Source organism: Heptranchias perlo, chromosome 38 (genome assembly GCF_035084215.1).
Source record: "Heptranchias perlo isolate sHepPer1 chromosome 38, sHepPer1.hap1, whole genome shotgun sequence".
In the NCBI taxonomy this organism is placed as follows: domain Eukaryota; kingdom Metazoa; phylum Chordata; class Chondrichthyes; order Hexanchiformes; family Hexanchidae; genus Heptranchias; species Heptranchias perlo.
Window position 1 is genome coordinate 4437695 of NC_090362.1, and position 19632 is coordinate 4457326.

Genomic DNA, 19632 nt, shown 5'->3' on the forward strand with positions numbered 1-19632 from the left:
GTTCCGTGGGGCAAGAACAGGCTGAATCGATGGGTCTCCCGAGGCAGTCCTGTTTGTGGATCTTGGGAATCATAGAAAGTTACAGCACAGAAGGAGGCCGTTTGGCCCATTGTGTCTGTACCGGCCAAAAAAGAGCTATCCAGCTTAATCCCACTTTCCAGCACTTGGTCCGTAGCCCTGTAGGTTACGGCACTTCAGGTGCACATCCAGGTACTTTTTAAATGTGCTGAGGGTTTCTGCCTCTACCACCCTTTCAGGCAGTGAGTTCCAGACCCCCACCACCCTCTGGGTGAAAACATTTCTCCTCAGCTCCCCTCTAATCCTTCTACCAATTACTTTAAATCTATGCCCCCTGGTCACTGACCCCTCTGCTAAGGAAAATAGGTCCTCCCTATCCACTCTATCTAGTCCTGTCATAATTTTATACACCTCAATTAAATCTCCCCTCAGCCTCCTTTGTTCCAAAGAAAACAACCCCAGTCTATTCAATCTTTTCTCATAGCTAAAATTCTCCAGTCCTGGCAACATCCTCATAAATCTCCTCTGTACCCTCTCTAGTGCAATCACATCTTTCCTGTAATGTGGTGACCAGAACTGTACGCAGTATTCAAGCTGTGGCCTAACCAGTGTTTTATACAGTTCTAGCATAACCTCCCTGCTCTTATATTCTATGCCTTGGCTAATAAAGGAAAGTATCCCATATGTCTTTTTAACCACCTTATCTACCGGTTCCTGCTATCTTCAGGGATCTGTGGACATGCACTCCACGGTCCCTCACTTCCTCTATACCTCTCAGTATCCTCCCATTTTTTGTGTACTCCCTTGCCTTGTTTGCCTTCCCCAAATTACCTCACACTTCTCTGGATTGAATTCCATTTGCCACTTTTCTGCCCACCTGACTATTCCATTGATATCTTCCTGCAGTCTACAGCTTTCCTCCTCACTATCAACCACACGGCCAATTTTTGTATCATCTGCAAACTTCTTGATCAAGCCCCCCACATTCAAGTCCAAATCATTAATATATGCCACAAAAAGCAAGGGACCCAGTACTGAGCCCTGTGGGACCCCACTGGAAACAGCCTTCCAGTCGCAAAAACACCCGTCAACCATTACCCTTTGCTTCCTGCCACTGAGCCAATTTTGGATCCAACTAGCCACTTTCCCTTGGATCCCGTGGGCTTTTACTTTTTCGACCAGTCTGCCAGGTGGGACCTTGTCAAAATCCTTGCTAAAATCCATGTAGGCTACATCAAACACGTTACCCTCATCGACCCTTCTTGTTAGGGAATGAGGTGGATGCGGGCTGTGCGGGTTGGGGGACTATGAGGTTGGAGGCCGTCAGGGGGGGGAAGATCTCCAGAGGAGATGAGGTCAGTGACGGTCTGGGATACTATGGCTTGATTTTCGGCGGTGGGGTCATGGTCCGGGGGAGGTAGGAGGAGGTGTCGGAGAGATGGCGTTCAGCCTCCACAAGGTAGAGATCTGTTCACCACACAACAGGCCGCCCTTGTCAGCATGTTTAATGACAATGTCAGGGTTGGACCCGGGAGTTAACGGAGCGCTGCGAGTTGAGAGGGAGGTAGGTTGGAGTGAGTGAGGGGAGTAGAGAAATTGAGACGGCCGATGACACACCAGCAGTTCGCAATGAAAAGATCAAGAGGCCAGAGGGAGGGGTCCAGGTGGAAGGAGAACTCTGAAGACGGGAGAAAGGGTTCATTGTGTGGTGGGGGGGGGGTGGGGGGGGGAAGACTCCTGGCCAAAGAAGTGGGCGCAGAGGCGAAGGTGACAGAAGAAGAGCTCAGTATCGTGTCGAGCTTGAAATTCATTGAGGTGGAGGCGCAAGGGAGTGAAGCCAAGGCCTTTGCTGAGGACTGATCGCTCGGGGTCAGAGAGGGGAAGGTCAGAGGGGATAGCGAAAACACGACCAAGGGTGAGATTGGAGGGAGGGACGGGGTCAAAGGAAAGTGAAGGGGAAGAAGGAGGGGTGTTGGTATTTAAGAGTTGTTGAAGCTTGCGATCCTTAAAGGAAGAAGTTTTTTGTTAAAGCGCCGGATGAGATAAGAATGAAATGGAACTGTGGACCAGGAGAACTCAGAAACAGAGTGAGTCGGTGCTGCTGGACAGAGGCCGAGAGCAGGCATGTGACAGCGTATGAGCGGTGAGAGCAGTGGTTCAAGGAACGCTGACTATCATGGAGATATCTGTAATCGTGGGTGGATCCGAAACATGAAGGGTGGAATTTAAGTTGGAAACCACTTGGAATAAGTCGGAGCCGGAGACAGTTGCGGTGAAAGGGAGTTTTAGAAGAAAGCTGATCAAACAATGAGGAGGGAAACGGAAAGCAATGAAGGCGAACAAGGGAAAAGAGACAAACGGAAAATCCCGTCGGAGAGAAGAGCAGAACTTCTTCAAGGTGGGAATTACTGGAGGGGAAGAGGCCGTGAATTAAACACTGAATCAAAACACCGCGGATGCTGGAATTCGGAAATAAAAACTGAAAATGCTGCAGAAGTTCAGCAAGTCAGGCAGCGTCTGTGGAATCATAGAATCAGAGAAGAGTTTACAGCATGGAAGCAGGCCATTTGGCCCATCGAGTCCATGCCGGCTCGATGCAAGAGCAATCCAGCTGGTCCCACTCCACCTCCCTGTCTCCGCAGCCCTGGAAATCTTTTACTTTCAGGTACTTATCCACTTCCCTTTTGAAGGCCATGATTGAATCTGCCTCCACCACCCCCTCGGGCAGTGCATTCCAGATCCTAACCACTCAATGTGTAAAAAAGATTGGTTTTGCCAATCACCTTAAATCTATGTCCTCTGGTTCTTCACCCTTCCATAGAACCATAGAAAAGATACAGCATAGAAGGGGGCCATTCGGCCCATCGTGTCCGTGCTGGCTCGAAGAACAACCAGGTGCCCATTCTAATCCCACCTTCCAGCACCCGGTCCGTAGCCCTGCAGCTTACAGCACTTTAGGTGCAGGTCCAGGTACTTTTTAAAAGAGTTGAGGGTCCCTGCCTCTACCACCAATTCGGGCAGCAAATTCCATACACCCACCACCCTCTGGGTAAAAAAGTTTTTCCTCATGTCCCCTCGAATCCTTCCACCAATCAGCTTAAATCTATGTCTTCTAGTTCTTGAACTCTCCGCTAGGGGAAACAGGTACTTCCTGTCTACTCTTTCAGGCCCCCTATAATTTTGTACACCTCAATCAAGTCTCCCCTCAGCCTCCTCTGCTCCAAGGAAAACAACCCCAGCCTGTCCAATCTCTCCTCATAGGTGCAATTTTCAAGCCCTGGCAACATTCTTGTAAATCTTCTCTGCACTCTCTCCAGAGCAATTACGTCCTTCCTGTAATGTGGTGACCAGAATTGCGCACAATACTCCAGCTGAGGCCTTACCAGCGTTTTATACAGTTCCATCATTACATCCCTGCTTTTGTATTCTATACCTCGGCTAATAACAGAGAGCATTCCGTATGCCTTCTTCACAACCTTATCTACCTGTACTGCCACCTTCAGGGACCTGTGCACATGCACTCCAAGGTCTCTCACTTCCTCTACCCCTCTCAATATATTCCCGTTTACTGAGTATTCCCTTTTACTGTTTGCCCTCCCTAAGTGCATTACCTCACACTTCTCCGGGTTGAACTCCATTTATCACTTTTCCGCCCACTCCACCAACCCATTGATATCTTCTTGGAGTCTACAGTTAGCCTCTTCACTATCAACTACACGGCCAATTTTTGTGTCTTCTGCAAATTTGCCAATCATGCCCCCTACATTCAAGTCCAAATCATTAATATATACCACAAACAGCAAGGGTCCCAACACTGAGCCCTGTGGCACACCACTGGAAATGGATTTCCATTCGCAAAGACATCCATCGACTTTTACCCTTTGTTTCCTGTTACTGAGCCAATTTTGGATCCAATTCGCCACATTTCCCTGTATCCCATGGGCTTTTACCTTTCTGACCAGTCTGCCATGTGGGACCTTGTCAAATGCCTTACTAAAATCCATGTAGACAACATCCACTGCACTACCCTCATCAATCCTCCTTGTCACTTCCTCAAAGAATTCAATCAGATTTGTAAGGCATGACCTTCCCTCAACAAATCCATGCTGACTATCCCTGATTAAACCATGCTTTTCCAAGTGACAGTTTATTATCTCTCAGTATTGATTCTAATAGTTTGCCCACTACCGAGGTAAGACTGACCGGCCTATAATTGTTCGGCCTTTCCCTCGTACCCTTTTTAAACAATGGTACCACGTTTGCAGTCTTCCAGTCCTCCGGTACCTCCCCTGTATCTAGTGAGGATTGGAAAATGATCCTCAGAGCATCTGCTATTTCCTCCCTGGCTTCCTTCAATAGCCTAGGAAACAATCCATCCGGCCCTGGTGACTTATCAACTTTCAAGGATTCCAGTCCCTCTAGTACTTCCTCTCTCGTTATGTTTACCTTATCCAATATTTCTCACCTCTCCTCTTTAACTACTACGTCCGGATCATCCCTTTTCTTTGTGAATACGGAGACAAAATATTCATTTAAAACCCTACCCACATCCTCTGCTTCTACGCGCAAGTTACCCTTATCCCTGATAGGTCCCACCTTTTCCTTGGCTTTCCTCTTGTTCTTAAGGTACTGATAAAACATCTTTGGGTTTTCTTTAATCTTACTAGCTAATATTTTTTCATGCCCTCTCTTTGCTTTCCTTATTTCCTTTTTTATGTCATCCCTGTACTTTCTATACTCCTCTAGACTTTCTGCAGTATTTAGTTTTCTGTGACAGTCATAAGCTTTCTTTTTCTGCTTTATCTTGCCCCGTATACTTCCAGACAACCAGGGGGCTCTAGATTTGGCAGTGCCACCCTTTTTCTTTGAGGAGACGTGTCTGCATTGTACCCGTAGAATTTCACTTTTTAGTGTCTCCCACTGGCTTGCCACTGATTTCTCCTCAAGTAGTTGTGTCCAGTCCACTTCTGCCAAATCACCTTAGTTCTGTAAAATTTGCCTTCCCCCAATTTAAAACATTTACTCCTGATTTAACTCTGTCCTTTTCCATAATAATGCTAAAACTAACTGAATTGTGGTCACTATCCCCAATATGGTCACCCACTGTCACTTCACCCACTTGCCCATCTTCATTTCCCAGGACTAAATCTAGAATCGCATCCCCTCTTGTTGGGCTTGTCACGTACTGACTAAAAAAGTTCTCCTGGACACCGATCAAGAATTTTGCCCCTCTGTGCCCCTCACACTATTTGAATCCCAGTTGATGTTAGGCTAGTGTCCTAGGCCCAACCATCTTCAGCTGCTTCATCAATGACCTTCCCTCCATCATAAGGTCAGAAATGGGGATGTTCGCTGATGATTGCACAGTGTTCAGTTCCATTCGCAACCCCTCAGATAATGAAGCAGTCCGAGCCTGCATGCAGCAAGACCTCGACAACATCCAGGCTTGGGCTGATAAGTGGCAAGTAACATTCGCGCCAGATAAGTGCCAGGCAATGACCATCTCCAACAAGAGAGAGTCTAACCACCTCCCCTTGACATTCAACGGCATTACCATCGCCGAATCCCCCACCATCAACATCCTGGGGGTCACCATTGACCAGAAACTTAACTGGACCAGCCATATAAATACTGTGGCTATGAGAGCAGGTCAGAGGCTGGGTATTCTGCGGCGAGTGACTCACCTCCTGACTCCCCAAAGCCTTTCCACCATCTACAAGGCACAAGTCAGGAGTGTGATGGAATACTCTCCACTTGCCTGGATGAGTGCAGCTCCAACAACACTCAAGAAGCTCGACACCATCCAAGATAAAGCAGCCCGCTTGATTGGCACCCCATCCACCACCCTAAACATTCACTCCCTTCACCACTGGCGCACTGTGGCTGCAGTGAGTACCATCCACAGGATGCACTGCAGCAACTCGCCAAGGCTTCTTCGACAGCACCTCCCAAACCCGCGACCTCTACCACCTAGAAGGACAAGGGCAGCAGGCGCATGGGAACAACACCACCTGCACGTTCCCCTCCAAGTCACACACCATCCCGACTTGGAAATATATCGCCGTTCCTTCATTGTCGCTGGGTCAAAATCCTGGAACTCCCTTCCTAACAGCACTGGGAGAACCGTCACCACACGGACTGCAGCGGTTCAAGAAGGCGGCTCACCACCACCTTCTCGAGGGCAACTAGGGATGGGCAATAAATGCCGGCCTTGCCAGCGACGCCCACATCCCGTGAACGAATAAAAAAAAAAATTTTTTGAAAGTTGAAGTCCCCTACAATTAGTGCCCTCTTATTTTTGCACTCAGAAATTTGCCTACATATTTGTTCTTCTATCTCCCTTTCGCTATTCGGGGGTCTATAGTACACTCCTAGTAATGTGACTGCCCCTTTTTTATTTCTTAGCTCAACCCATATGGCCTCGATTGATGATCCGTTTAGCATATCATCCCTTCTCACAACTGTAATTGATTCTTTAACCAATAATGCTACCCCTTCTCCTTTTTTATCACCCACTCTATCCTGCCTAAAAACTCTATATCCAGAGATATTGAGCTGCCAATTATCCCCCTCTTTAAGCCAGGTTTCCGTTATAGCAATGATATCATGCTGCCATGTGTCTATCTGTGCCCTTAGCTCATCTGCTTTGTTTGTAATACTCCTTGTATTGAAGTATATACCCTTTAACCCCGTCAAATTCCTGTGCTGAACATTATTTAACCTTTGCTTCTTTTGCCTTTGAGTCACTAACTACGTCACTAACTGCTTTTCTACTTCCCGTTTCCTGGTCTGAATTTGTCCTATCTGTACCTGACCTTTGGTTCCCATCCCCTTGCCATACTAGTTTAAACCCTCCCCAACAGAACTAGCAATTGCCCCCGCGAGGATATTGGTCCCGGTTCTGCTTGGGTGCAGCCCGTCCAGCTTGTACAGGTCCCGCCTTTCCCAGAATCGGTCCCAATGCCTCAGGAATTTAAACCCCTCCCTCCTACACCATCTCTCAAGCCACGCATTCATCTGGTCTATTCTCCTATTTCTGCTCTCGCTAGCACGTGGCACTGGGAGTAATCCTGAGATTACTACCTTAGAGGTCCTGTTTTTTAATTTATCTCTTAACTCCCTATATTTTGCTTGCAGGACCTCATCCCTTTTTTTACCGATGTCTTTGGTACCGATATGGACCACGGCCTCTGGCTGTTCACCCTCCCCCTTCAGAATGCCCTGCAGCCGCTCCGTCACATCCTTGACCCTAGCACCAGGGAGGCAACATATCATCCTGGAGTCACGTCTGCAGCCGTGGAAACACCTATCTGTTCCCCTTACAATGGAATTCCCTATCACTATTGCTCTCCCATTCTTTTTCCTCCCCTCCTGTGCAGCTGAGTCACTCGTGGTGCCACGGTCTTGGCTCTTGCTGCATTCCCCTGATAAGCCATCTCCCCCAACAGTATTCAAAGCGGAATATCTGTTTGAGAGGGAGATGGCCCCAGGGGACTCCTGCTCTACCTGCCTGACGGTCACCCATTTCTTTTCTGCCAGCGTAATCTTTACCTGCGGTGTGACCACCTCACTGAACGTGCTATCCACGGTAATCTCAGCATCGCGGATGCTCCACAGTGAATCCACCCGCAGCTCCAGCTCCGAAATGCCGTTAGCCAGTAGCTGCAGCTGGACTCACTGGTTAAACTGACCGGCCTGTAGTTGCTGGGTTTATCCTTTCACCCTTTTTTGAACAAGGGTGTAACATTTGCAATTCTCCAGTCCTCTGGCACCACCCCCGTATCTACAGATGTTTCGAAGATTATGGCCAGTACCTCCGCAATTTCCACCCTTACTTCCCTCAGCAACCTAGGATGCATCCCATCCGGACCGGGTAACTTATCTACTTTAAGTACAGCCAGCCATTCCAGTACCTCCTCTTTATCAATTTTTAGCCCATCCAGTATCTCAACTAGATCTTCCTTTACTGAGACTCTGACAGCATCTTCTTCCTTGGTAAAGACAGATGCAAAGTACTCATTTAGTACCTCGGCCATGCCCTCTGCCTCAATGAGTAGATCTCCTTTATGGTCCCTAATTGGCCCCACCCCTCCTCTTACTACCCGTTTACTGTTTACATGCCTGTAGAAGACTTTTGGATTCCCTTTTATTATTGGCCGCCAGTCTATTCTCATACTCTCTCTTTGCCCCTCCCATTTCCTTTTTCACTTCTCCTCTGAACTTTCTATATTCTGCCTGATTCTCACTTGTATTATCAACCTGACATCTGTCATACGTCCCTTTTTTTCCGTTTCATCTTACTCTCTATCTCTTTTGTCATCCAGGGAGCTCTGGCTTTAGTTGCCCTACCTTTCTCCCTCATGGGAATGTACCTAGACTGTACCCGAACCATCTCCTCGTTAAAGGCCGCCCACTGTTCAATTGCAGTTTTGCCTGCCAATCTTTGATTCCAATTTACCCGGGCCAGATCTATTCTCATCCCACTGAAATTGGCCCTCCTCCAATTGAGTATTTTTACTTTAGAGTGGTCCATGTCCTTTTCCATAGCTATTCTAAACCTTATGATACTATGATCGCTGCTCCCTAAATGATCCCCCACTGACACTTGCTCCACTTGGCCCGCCTCATTCCCTAGAACCAAGTCCAGCAATGCCTCCTTCCTCGTTGGGCCTGAAACGTACTGGTCAAGAAAGTTAACATTTCAGGTCGAAGACCTTTTATCAGAACTGGAAGATGTTAAAGAGTTAACAGTTTTTAAGCAAGTACAGGGACAGGGAAAGGGGGGGGGGGAATGGTAGGAAACAACAAAAGGGAAGGTCTCTGATAGGGTAGGGGGCAAGAATGATTAAATGACAAAAGGGATGATGGTGCAATGAGTGTGGTAATGGGACATGTTAAGAAACAAAAGATCAGCCTAGAGGAGCTGTAAATGGCAACAGCAGAATACTATTACAATGCAATGACCAACCTTACACATTATTACAGTGCAAGGATCAACCATACACAATATTACAGTGCAATGACCAACCATATCCAATACTATTACAGTGCTGTCAGCAACCAAACAACACAATTACAATGCAATGACCAACCTTACACAATATTACAGTGCAATGACCAATCTTACACAACACTATTATAGTGCAATGAACTACTATACACATTAAAACAGTGCAATGACCAACCTTACACTGCACTATTACAGTGCAATGGCCATTTTTATACATCATTAATACAGTGCAATTACAGATTTTGTACAACACTATTACATTGCAACGATCAACCCTACAAAATAATTTTTCAGTGTAATGACCAACTTTGCACATTATTACAGTGCTATGACCAAGCTTAGACAACACTATTACAGTGCAATGACCAACCTTACAAAACACTATTACAGTGCAATGACCAACCTTACAAAACACTATTACAGTGCAATGACCAACCTTACAAAACACTATTACAGTGCAATGACCAACCTTACAAAACACTATTACAGTGCAATGACTAACCATTCACAACACTATTACCGTGCTGTAAACAATCTTACATAACACTATAACAATGCAATGGCCAAACTTACACAACATTATTGCAGTGAGATGACAAATCTTCCACAAAACTATTACAGTGCATTGAACAACCTTAAATAATACTATTGCAGCGCAATGACCAACTTTACATTATTACAGTGTAATGACCAACCATACACAACACTGTTACAATGCTGTGAACAAACTCACATAACACCATTTCAGTGCAATGGCCAAACTTACACAACATTATTACAGAACAATGACTAACCTTACACAAAACTATTACAGTGCATTGACCAACCTTAACCTACACTATTACAGTGCAATAAACAACCTTACACAATACTATTATAGTACAATGACCATACGTACACAACACTATTACAGTGCAGTGATTAACTTTACATATTATTAGTGCATTGACCAACCTTACACAATAATATCACAGTGCAATGACCAACCGCACATAACACTATTACAGTGCAATAACCAACCATGCCCAACACTATTACAGTGCTGTCACCAACTGTACACAAGACTATTACACTGCAGTGACCAATCTTACACCATAAATACAGTGAATTGACCATACTTACACAACACTATTACAATGCAACGTACACACTATTATAGTGCAATGACCAACTTTACACAACACTGTTACAGTCCAATAACCAACCTTACACACTATTACAGTGCAATGACAAACTTTACTCAATAATGTTACAGTGGAATGTCCAACTATACACAACTCTATTAGTGCTGTGACCAACCTTACTCAACACTATTACAGTGCAATGACCAATCTTGCACAACACTATTACAGTGCAATGACCAACTTGTACAACACTATTACAGTGCAATGACTAACTTTACACACTATTATAGTGCATTGAACAACCTTACTCTACACTATTACAGTACAATGACCAACCTTACACACCACTATTACAATGCAATGATCGACCATACCCAACACTATTACAGCGCACTGACCAACCTTAAACACTATTACAGTGCTGTGACCAACCGTACACACTATTACAGTGCAATGACCAACTTTACACAACACTGTTACAGTCCAATGAGCAACATTACACTACACTATTATAATGCAATGATAAACCTTAAACAACACTATTATGGCCAAACTTACACTACAGTATTACAGTGCAATCAAACCTTACACAATATTACAGTGCAAAGGCCAACTTTACACTACACTATTACGGTGCAATGACCAACCTTACCCAACACTATTACAGTGGATTGAGCAACCTAACACAATAATATTAAAATGCAATTACCAACCTTACACAAACCAGTGACTGAGTGAGACCGCAGCGACTGAGTGAGACCGCAGCGAGTGAGTGAGACCGCAGCGAGTGAGTGAGACCGCAGCGAGTGAGTGAGACCACAGTGAGTGAGACGGCAGCGAGTGAGTGAGACCGCAGCGAGTGAGTGAGACCGCAGCGAGTGAGTGAGACCGCAGCGAGTGAGTGAGACCACAGTGAGTGAGACGGCAGCGAGTGAGTGAGACCACAGTGAGTGTGAGTGAGATGGCAGCGAGTGAGATGGCAGCGAGTGAGTGAGACCGCAGCGAGTGAGATGGCAGCGAGTGAGTGAGACCACAGTGAGTGTGAGTGAGATGGCAGCGAGTGAGATGGCAGCGAGTGAGTGAGACCGCAGCGAGTGAGATGGCAGCGAGTGAGTGAGACCACAGTGAGTGTGAGTGAGATGGCAGCGAGTGAGATGGCAGCGAGTGAGTGAGACCACAGTGAGTGTGAGTGAGATGGCAACGAGTGAGTGAGACCGCAGTGAGTGAGATGGCAGCGAGTGAGTGAGACCGCAGTGAGTGAGTGAGTGAGATGGCAGTGAGTGAGATGGCAGTGAGTGAGTGAGACCGCAGCGAGTGAGTGAGACCGCGAGTGAGTGAGACCGCAGCGAGTGAGTGAGTGAGACGGCAGCGAGTGAGTGAGTGAGACGGCAGCGAGTGAGTGAGACCGCAGCGAGTGAGTGAGTGAGACGGCAGCGAGTGAGTGAGTGAGACGGCAGCGAGTGAGTGAGTGAGACCGCAGTGAGTTGGGGTTTGAGTTGATTAGAGGCTGCCCTGAGGTTTCGCTGGCTGTTGGAGTTTACGATAGACCCTGTGCTGAGGGCCACTCGGAGAGTCTCCTACGATTGTCTGCGGTCTGAGTCCAGCCTTTTGCAGCTGGCACATTAAAACTAGTCGGACCACAGAGGCATTATTTTTAGGCAATTGCAAACCAAATGAGGGATATAAACCTTTTAAATATAGATCCACACCGAGCCATTTTTGAAAATAAACTGACCTGTTTATTTTGGGTTTTGAAGGTAATGTGATCAGTGTTAACAGCGAACGTGTCTTTATGATGTGATTCCATTTTCAAAACTAATAAAGGCAATTTTAATGAGGAATGAGGAAGGACATCTGCACTCCAGCTGTAGCGTAGCTACGAGGCAGTTCCACCTCACACTGATGCCACAGTTACAATGTAAAGGCTGCCCATGTTCACTTTATTGGTACTGCAAATATAATCACATTTCAGCTTTCAGCGAGCAGTGCAACGTGGATCAGATCCGGAGTGAGGTGTGTAGACAGAGTTAGGCCAGGTGGGGAAAGACTAATAACTTTATTAAACATTTCTCAATATTAAAGACACTTACACATGTTAAAACTAAGAACCTGCAAAGACAGACATGGTTTGTCCTCGGCAACGAGCTAAATGACCCGAGGAGATGATCAGGAGACTTACGAATACAATAGACTAGTTGGGAAAGGATGGGCTAGTAAGGTACAAACCATGAGAACGGCAATGATAGTTTCACGCAGTCACACTAAAGAGGACAAGACTTAGTGGGTTAACGTGTTATGTATTCATTAAAAATAACCAGAATGTGTTGACATGTTATCATCACATTAGCAAGACGTTACTAACGCTATAAATGGCACAACACACCAAAGCTCAGGGGAACGTGAACTGCTGGCTTTGACCAGAGTATGCAGATTAGAACAACACCAGTATAACCTTTCCTGATGGGTCCCCCTGTGAGTATCTATCTGTACCAATAATCTCATGGTAGTGGGCTGTGTAATATGATTTAAAAAGCACTAAACTGATGTCTCATTGTTTCCAAGTTTTCGAGTTTGTTTAAAAGGGTATCCTGTGAAAACCCAATGTATATTTAGCCTACTAGAGGGCAAAAACCTAACAGGGTGGAGGTAGTTCCACTGGACTCCACTACACTGCATCTGATGTACACTGCCCAGATTTAACGGAGTCTACAACACACCCAGACTTTGTAGCGTGAAAGCGACAGTTAGACACTTCATGCAAGCAACACCCGCATTTAACTGCAGTATGACTGCTACAGTAATGTAGTAGCAGCAATGTACAGTGTGAGAGCGCCAGTGTACAGTGTTAAAGCATCCAGTGTGCGGTGTGAGATGCCACTGTAGAGTGTGAGAGCATCCAGTGTGCGGTGTGAGATGCCACTGTAGAGTGTGAGAGCATCCAGTGAGCGGTGTGAGATGCCACTGTAGAGTGTGAGAGCATCCAGTGTGCGGTGTGAGATGCCACTGTAGAGTGTGAGAGCATCCAGTGTGCGGTGTGAGATGCCACTGTAGAGTGTGAGAGCATCCAGTGAGCGGTGTGAGATGCCACTGTAGAGTGTGAGAGCATCCAGTGAGCGGTGTGAGATGCCACTGTAGAGTGTGAGAGCATCCAGTGTGCGGTGTGAGATGCCACTGTAGAGTGTGAGAGCATCCAGTGTGCGGTGTGAGATGCCACTGTAGAGTGTGAGAGCAGCCAGTGCGCGGAGAGGGAGCAGCCAGTGCGCGGAGAGGGAGCAGCCAGTGCGCGGAGAGGGAGCAGCCAGTGCGCGGAGAGGGAGCAGCCAGTGCGCGGAGAGGGAGCAGCCAGTGCGCGGAGAGGGAGCAGCCAGTGCGCGGAGAGGGAGCAGCCAGTGCGCGGAGAGGGAGCAGCCAGTGCGCGGAGAGGGAGCAGCCAGTGCGCGGAGAGGGAGCAGCCAGTGCGCGGAGAGGGAGCAGCCAGTGCGCGGAGAGGGAGCAGCCAGTGCGCGGAGAGGGAGCAGCCAGTGCGCGGAGAGGGAGCAGCCAGTGCGCGGAGAGGGAGCAGCCAGTGCGCGGAGAGGGAGCAGCCAGTGCGCGGAGAGGGAGCAGCCAGTGCGCGGAGAGGGAGCAGCCAGTGCGCGGAGAGGGAGCAGCCAGTGCGCGGAGAGGGAGCAGCCAGTGCGCGGAGAGGGAGCAGCCAGTGCGCGGAGAGGGAGCAGCCAGTGCGCGGAGAGGGAGCAGCCAGTGCGCGGAGAGGGAGCAGCCAGTGCGCGGAGAGGGAGCAGCCAGTGCGCGGAGAGGGAGCAGCCAGTGCGCGGAGAGGGAGCAGCCAGTGCGCGGAGAGGGAGCAGCCAGTGCGCGGAGAGGGAGCAGCCAGTGCGCGGAGAGGGAGCAGCCAGTGCGCGGAGAGGGAGCAGCCAGTGCGCGGAGAGGGAGCAGCCAGTGCGCGGAGAGGGAGCAGCCAGTGCGCGGAGAGGGAGCAGCCAGTGCGCGGAGAGGGAGCAGCCAGTGCGCGGAGAGGGAGCAGCCAGTGCGCGGAGAGGGAGCAGCCAGTGCGCGGAGAGGGAGCAGCCAGTGCGCGGAGAGGGAGCAGCCAGTGCGCGGAGAGGGAGCAGCCAGTGCGCGGAGAGGGAGCAGCCAGTGCGCGGAGAGGGAGCAGCCAGTGCGCGGAGAGGGAGCAGCCAGTGCGCGGAGAGGGAGCAGCCAGTGCGCGGAGAGGGAGCAGCCAGTGCGCGGAGAGGGAGCAGCCAGTGCGCGGAGAGGGAGCAGCCAGTGCGCGGAGAGGGAGCAGCCAGTGCGCGGAGAGGGAGCAGCCAGTGCGCGGAGAGGGAGCAGCCAGTGCGCGGAGAGGGAGCAGCCAGTGCGCGGAGAGGGAGCAGCCAGTGCGCGGAGAGGGAGCAGCCAGTGCGCGGAGAGGGAGCAGCCAGTGCGCGGAGAGGGAGCAGCCAGTGCGCGGAGAGGGAGCAGCCAGTGCGCGGAGAGGGAGCAGCCAGTGCGCGGAGAGGGAGCAGCCAGTGCGCGGAGAGGGAGCAGCCAGTGCGCGGAGAGGGAGCAGCCAGTGCGCGGAGAGGGAGCAGCCAGTGCGCGGAGAGGGAGCAGCCAGTGCGCGGAGAGGGAGCAGCCAGTGCGCGGAGAGGGAGCAGCCAGTGCGCGGAGAGGGAGCAGCCAGTGCGCGGAGAGGGAGCAGCCAGTGCGCGGAGAGGGAGCAGCCAGTGCGCGGAGAGGGAGCAGCCAGTGCGCGGAGAGGGAGCAGCCAGTGCGCGGAGAGGGAGCAGCCAGTGCGCGGAGAGGGAGCAGCCAGTGCGCGGAGAGGGAGCAGCCAGTGCGCGGAGAGGGAGCAGCCAGTGCGCGGAGAGGGAGCAGCCAGTGCGCGGAGAGGGAGCAGCCAGTGCGCGGAGAGGGAGCAGCCAGTGCGCGGAGAGGGAGCAGCCAGTGCGCGGAGAGGGAGCAGCCAGTGCGCGGAGAGGGAGCAGCCAGTGCGCGGAGAGGGAGCAGCCAGTGCGCGGAGAGGGAGCAGCCAGTGCGCGGAGAGGGAGCAGCCAGTGCGCGGAGAGGGAGCAGCCAGTGCGCGGAGAGGGAGCAGCCAGTGCGCGGAGAGGGAGCAGCCAGTGCGCGGAGAGGGAGCAGCCAGTGCGCGGAGAGGGAGCAGCCAGTGCGCGGAGAGGGAGCAGCCAGTGCGCGGAGAGGGAGCAGCCAGTGCGCGGAGAGGGAGCAGCCAGTGCGCGGAGAGAGAGCAGCCAGTGCGCGAGTTTCCAGTGTACAGTGTATGATGTGAAATATGTACAAATCAGACTGTAACTGGTAAAAAAACAAAAAGCACTCACCAGTATAACTCCAATCAGAGGCTGTAAAAGAAATATGAAAAACATTAATGATGCTCTGAATATTCACATTCGGGATGAGGTTCGCACATCAAACACGATGTTTTGCCTTAAGACAGGATCTTCAGAGAGGAATTTGAATCCAATTAAGCAGGAATCCCTCATGCAGCAACAGCCAATGTCTTCGTGTGATCAGAACCCCCTTACTGCAGGTCCACAATAAAACATTCCTCAGCACTTCAGTAACTCCACACTCTACAGAGCATCTGGCCATATACACAGACCCATTTATCCATTAAACCCCGGGTAATATACACAGACCCATTTATCCATTAAACCCCGGGTAATATACACAGACCCATTTATCCATTAAACCCCAGGTAATATACACAGACCCATTTATCCATTAAACCCCAGGTAATATACACAGACCCATTTATCCATTAAACCCCAGGTAATATACACAGACCCATTTATCCATTAAACCCCAGGTAATATACACAGACCCATTTATCCATTAAACCCTGGGTAATATACACAGACCCATTTATCCATTAAACCCTGGGTAATATACACAGACCCTAATTGCCCATTTAGAAAATGAAGAACCTGCAAGCTGAGTGAAGTGTCCTGTATTTAATTGTCCTGTATTTAGATGTCCTGTATTTAATTGTCCTGACCATGGTCATTCCTGCCCATTAACCCAACCCTGGGCCGGGATGAAACGGTTCTGAAGTTAATGATGAAACCTGAGTCGAAGGCACGTTTTCAGCGGGAGCCCCAGAGGCTTTGTCCGTCTCACAGCCACAGATTAGTTGTGACCGCCATATTTTCAGCCTGAAGACCCTGCAACTTGAGTGAAAACCCTGCCCTTAACAATGAAGCCCTCCCAACCTGTTAAAGACTCCCGCACTGAAATGTGAAGACCCCCAACCCGAGTGAAGATAGCCGGATCTAAGTGGAGACCCCTGCGCTTATAAATGAAGCTTCGCCAACCCGAGAGAAAACACCCACAATTAAATTGAAGACCCCCTAAACTGAGTGAAACCCTGAAGACCCTCAACCCTGAGTAAAAACCTCACAATTAAATTGAAGACCCCCTAAACTGAGTGAAACCCTGAAGACCCTCAACCCTGAGTAAAAACCCCACGATTAAAAGTGAAGACCCCCTAATCTGAGTGAAACCCTGAAGACCCTCAATCCTGAGTAAAAACCCCACGATTAAAAGTGAAGACCCCCTAAACTGAGTGAAACCCTGAAGACCCTCAATCCTGAGTAAAAACCCCACGATTAAAAGTGAAGACCCCCTAAACTGAGTGAAACCCTGAAGACCCTCAATCCTGAGTAAAAACCCCACGATTAAAAGTGAAGACCCCCTAAACTGAGTGAAACCCTGAAGACCCTCAATCCTGAGTAAAAACCCCACGATTAAAAGTGAAGACCCCCTAAACTGAGTGAAACCCTGAAGACCCTCAATCCTGAGTAAAAACCCCACGATTAAAAGTGAAGACCCCCTAAACTGAGTGAAACCCTGAAGACCCTCAATATTGAGTAAAAACCCCACGATTAAAAGTGAAGACCCCCTAAACTGAGTGAAACCCTGAAGACCCTCAATATTGAGTAAAAACCCCACGCTTAAAAGTGAAGACCCCCTAAACTGAGTGAAGCCCTGAAGACCCCCCTCACTTACCTCCAGACCCCGCCAGTACGTGGCTCCTCAGCTCCATCAGCTGCAACATCACCAGTGCCGAGCCCCAGAGCCGTGGTCCGTGACCCAGGGACATGGCTCAGGCTCCCGGTCAGGTCTCAGGTCTCCGGTCTCCGTCCCTGGGCGAGCGCTGAGCGAGTGTGTGACTCCGGCTCTCGGCTCGGGCTCCTTATAGATGCCGGTGCTGGAGGCTGGGCTGGCGTCACGGGGCGTCGCTTTGTGGAACTGCCGGACACCCGGGAGCTCCGGCTCCCGTCGGACCGGTTCAGCGCAAAAGTTAGAATCCCATCTCATTCATTAAACAGGGAGGGAAGGACGGGGCAGTCTGTCCAACCAGAGCCCCAGATCACAGGCAGCCCGTCCAATTAGATCCCCAGATCCCAGGCAGCCTGTCCAACGAGATCCCCAGATCCCAGGCAGCCTGTCCAATTAGATCCCCAGATCCCAGGCAGCCCGTCCAACTAGATCCCCAGATCCCAGGCAGCCTTTCCAACTAGATCCCCAGATCCCAGGCAGCCTGGCCAACCAGAACCCCAGATCCCAGGCAGCCTGTCCAATTAGAGCCCCAGATCACAGGCAGCCTGTCCAATTAGAGCCCCAGATCACAGGCAGCTTGTCCAACTAGATCCCCAGATCACAGGCAGCCTGTCCAACTAGATCCCCAGATACCAGGCAGCCTGTCCAACTAGATCCCCAGATCCCAGGCAGCCTTTCCAACTAGATCCCCAGATCCCAGGCAGCCTGGCCAACCAGAACCCCAGATCCCAGGCAGCCTGTCCAATTAGAGCCCCAGATCACAGGCAGCCTGTCCAATTAGAGCCCCAGATCACAGGCAGCTTGTCCAACTAGATCCCCAGATCACAGGCAGCCTGTCCAACTAGATCCCCAGATACCAGGCAGCCTGTCCAACTAGATCCTCAGATACCAGGCAGCCTTTCCAACTAGATCCTCAGATCACAGGCAGCCTGTCCAACCAGAACCCCAGATCACAGGCAGCCTGTCCAGCCAGATCCCCAGATCCCAGGCAGCCTGTCCAGCCAGATCCCCAGATCCCTGACAGCCTGTCCAGCCAGACTCCCACCCCACTGATCACAGCAGCTTCTCCTCTTAGTGAGTGGGGACTGGGAGCTTCAGAGGGTGGAGTGGAGGGAGGGGGGGATGTGCTTTGACTCAGGCAGTCTCTCCACTCCCATCCCCCATTGTCTTTCATCCACTTCACTGAGCTCCTGTTTGCAGTCACTTTCTGTTGATCTCTCTCACGCCCCACAGTCACCGATTCTCCTAGTAGTTTCAGAAAACTTTCCAGAACAAAATGCTTGAATCACCAGTGTAACAAACCCTGGCTTCTCAATAGAGGGAGGGAAAAACAACTTTGAAATTAGGGGGAAAGCACAGAAACAGTAAAGGGTTCAGCCGACTGAGTAAAAGGGGCAATACCGAATGGCCATCCGTTATACACATTATATCGACTTCAATAGAAAGGTAAATCGAGTGGGAGGCTAATTCAATATCGCCCGTTTCACACCGGTGCCCAGAGTTAAAATTACCCCCAGCAGGTCAGTCAGCATCTGTGGAGAGAACAGACAATTTAAAGGTTAGAACTAGAAGAAATTATAGATAAAGAGAAAGGGGGGGACACATAAACAAACACAGAAATACACACAGAAATACACACAGGCACACAGAAATACACATAGAAATACACACACAGAAATACACAGAAATACTCATAGAAATACACACACAGGCACACACAGGCACACAGAAATACACACAGGCACACAGAAATACACAGAAATACACACAGGCACACAGAAATACACACAGGCACACAGAAATACACACAGAAATACACACAGGCACACAGAAATACACAGAAATACACACAGGCACACAGAAATACACACAGAAATACACACAGGCACACAGAAATACACAGAAATACACACAGAAATACACACAGGCACACAGAAATACACACAGGCACACAGAAATACACATAGAAATACACACACACACACACAAAAATACACACAGAAATACACACAGGCACACAGAAATACACATAGAAATACACACACAGAAACACACAAAAATACACACAGGCACACACACAGAAATACACACAGGCACACAGAAATACACACAGGCACACAGAAATACACACAGAAATACACACAGAAATACACATAGAAATACACACACAAAAATACACACAGGCACACACACAGAAATACACACAGGCACACAGAAATACACACAGAAATACTCATAGAAATACACACACAGGCACACACAGGCACACAGAAATACACACAGGCACACAGAAATACACAGAAATACACACAGGCACACAGAAATACACACAGGCACACAGAAATACACAGAAATACACACAGAAATACACACAGGCACACAGAAATACACACCGAAATACACACAGGCACACAGAAA

At 49.3% G+C, this 19632-nt stretch overlaps 1 protein-coding gene across 1 annotated transcript in view; it reads right to left on the reverse strand.

Annotated features, from left to right (window-relative positions):
- ca12 (carbonic anhydrase XII) overlaps positions 1–17373 on the reverse strand; it is a 99823-nt gene extending 82450 nt beyond the window's left edge. Inside the window, exons 1-2 of the mRNA XM_067973243.1 lie at positions 17161–17373; positions 15474–15494 (exon numbers count right to left, since the gene is read on the reverse strand). Of these exons, the coding sequence (XP_067829344.1) occupies positions 15474–15494; positions 17161–17254 (115 nt within the window). The 5' untranslated portion in view covers positions 17255–17373. The remainder of the gene's footprint in view (positions 1–15473; positions 15495–17160) is intronic.
- Positions 17374–19632: the final 2259 nt, after the last annotated feature.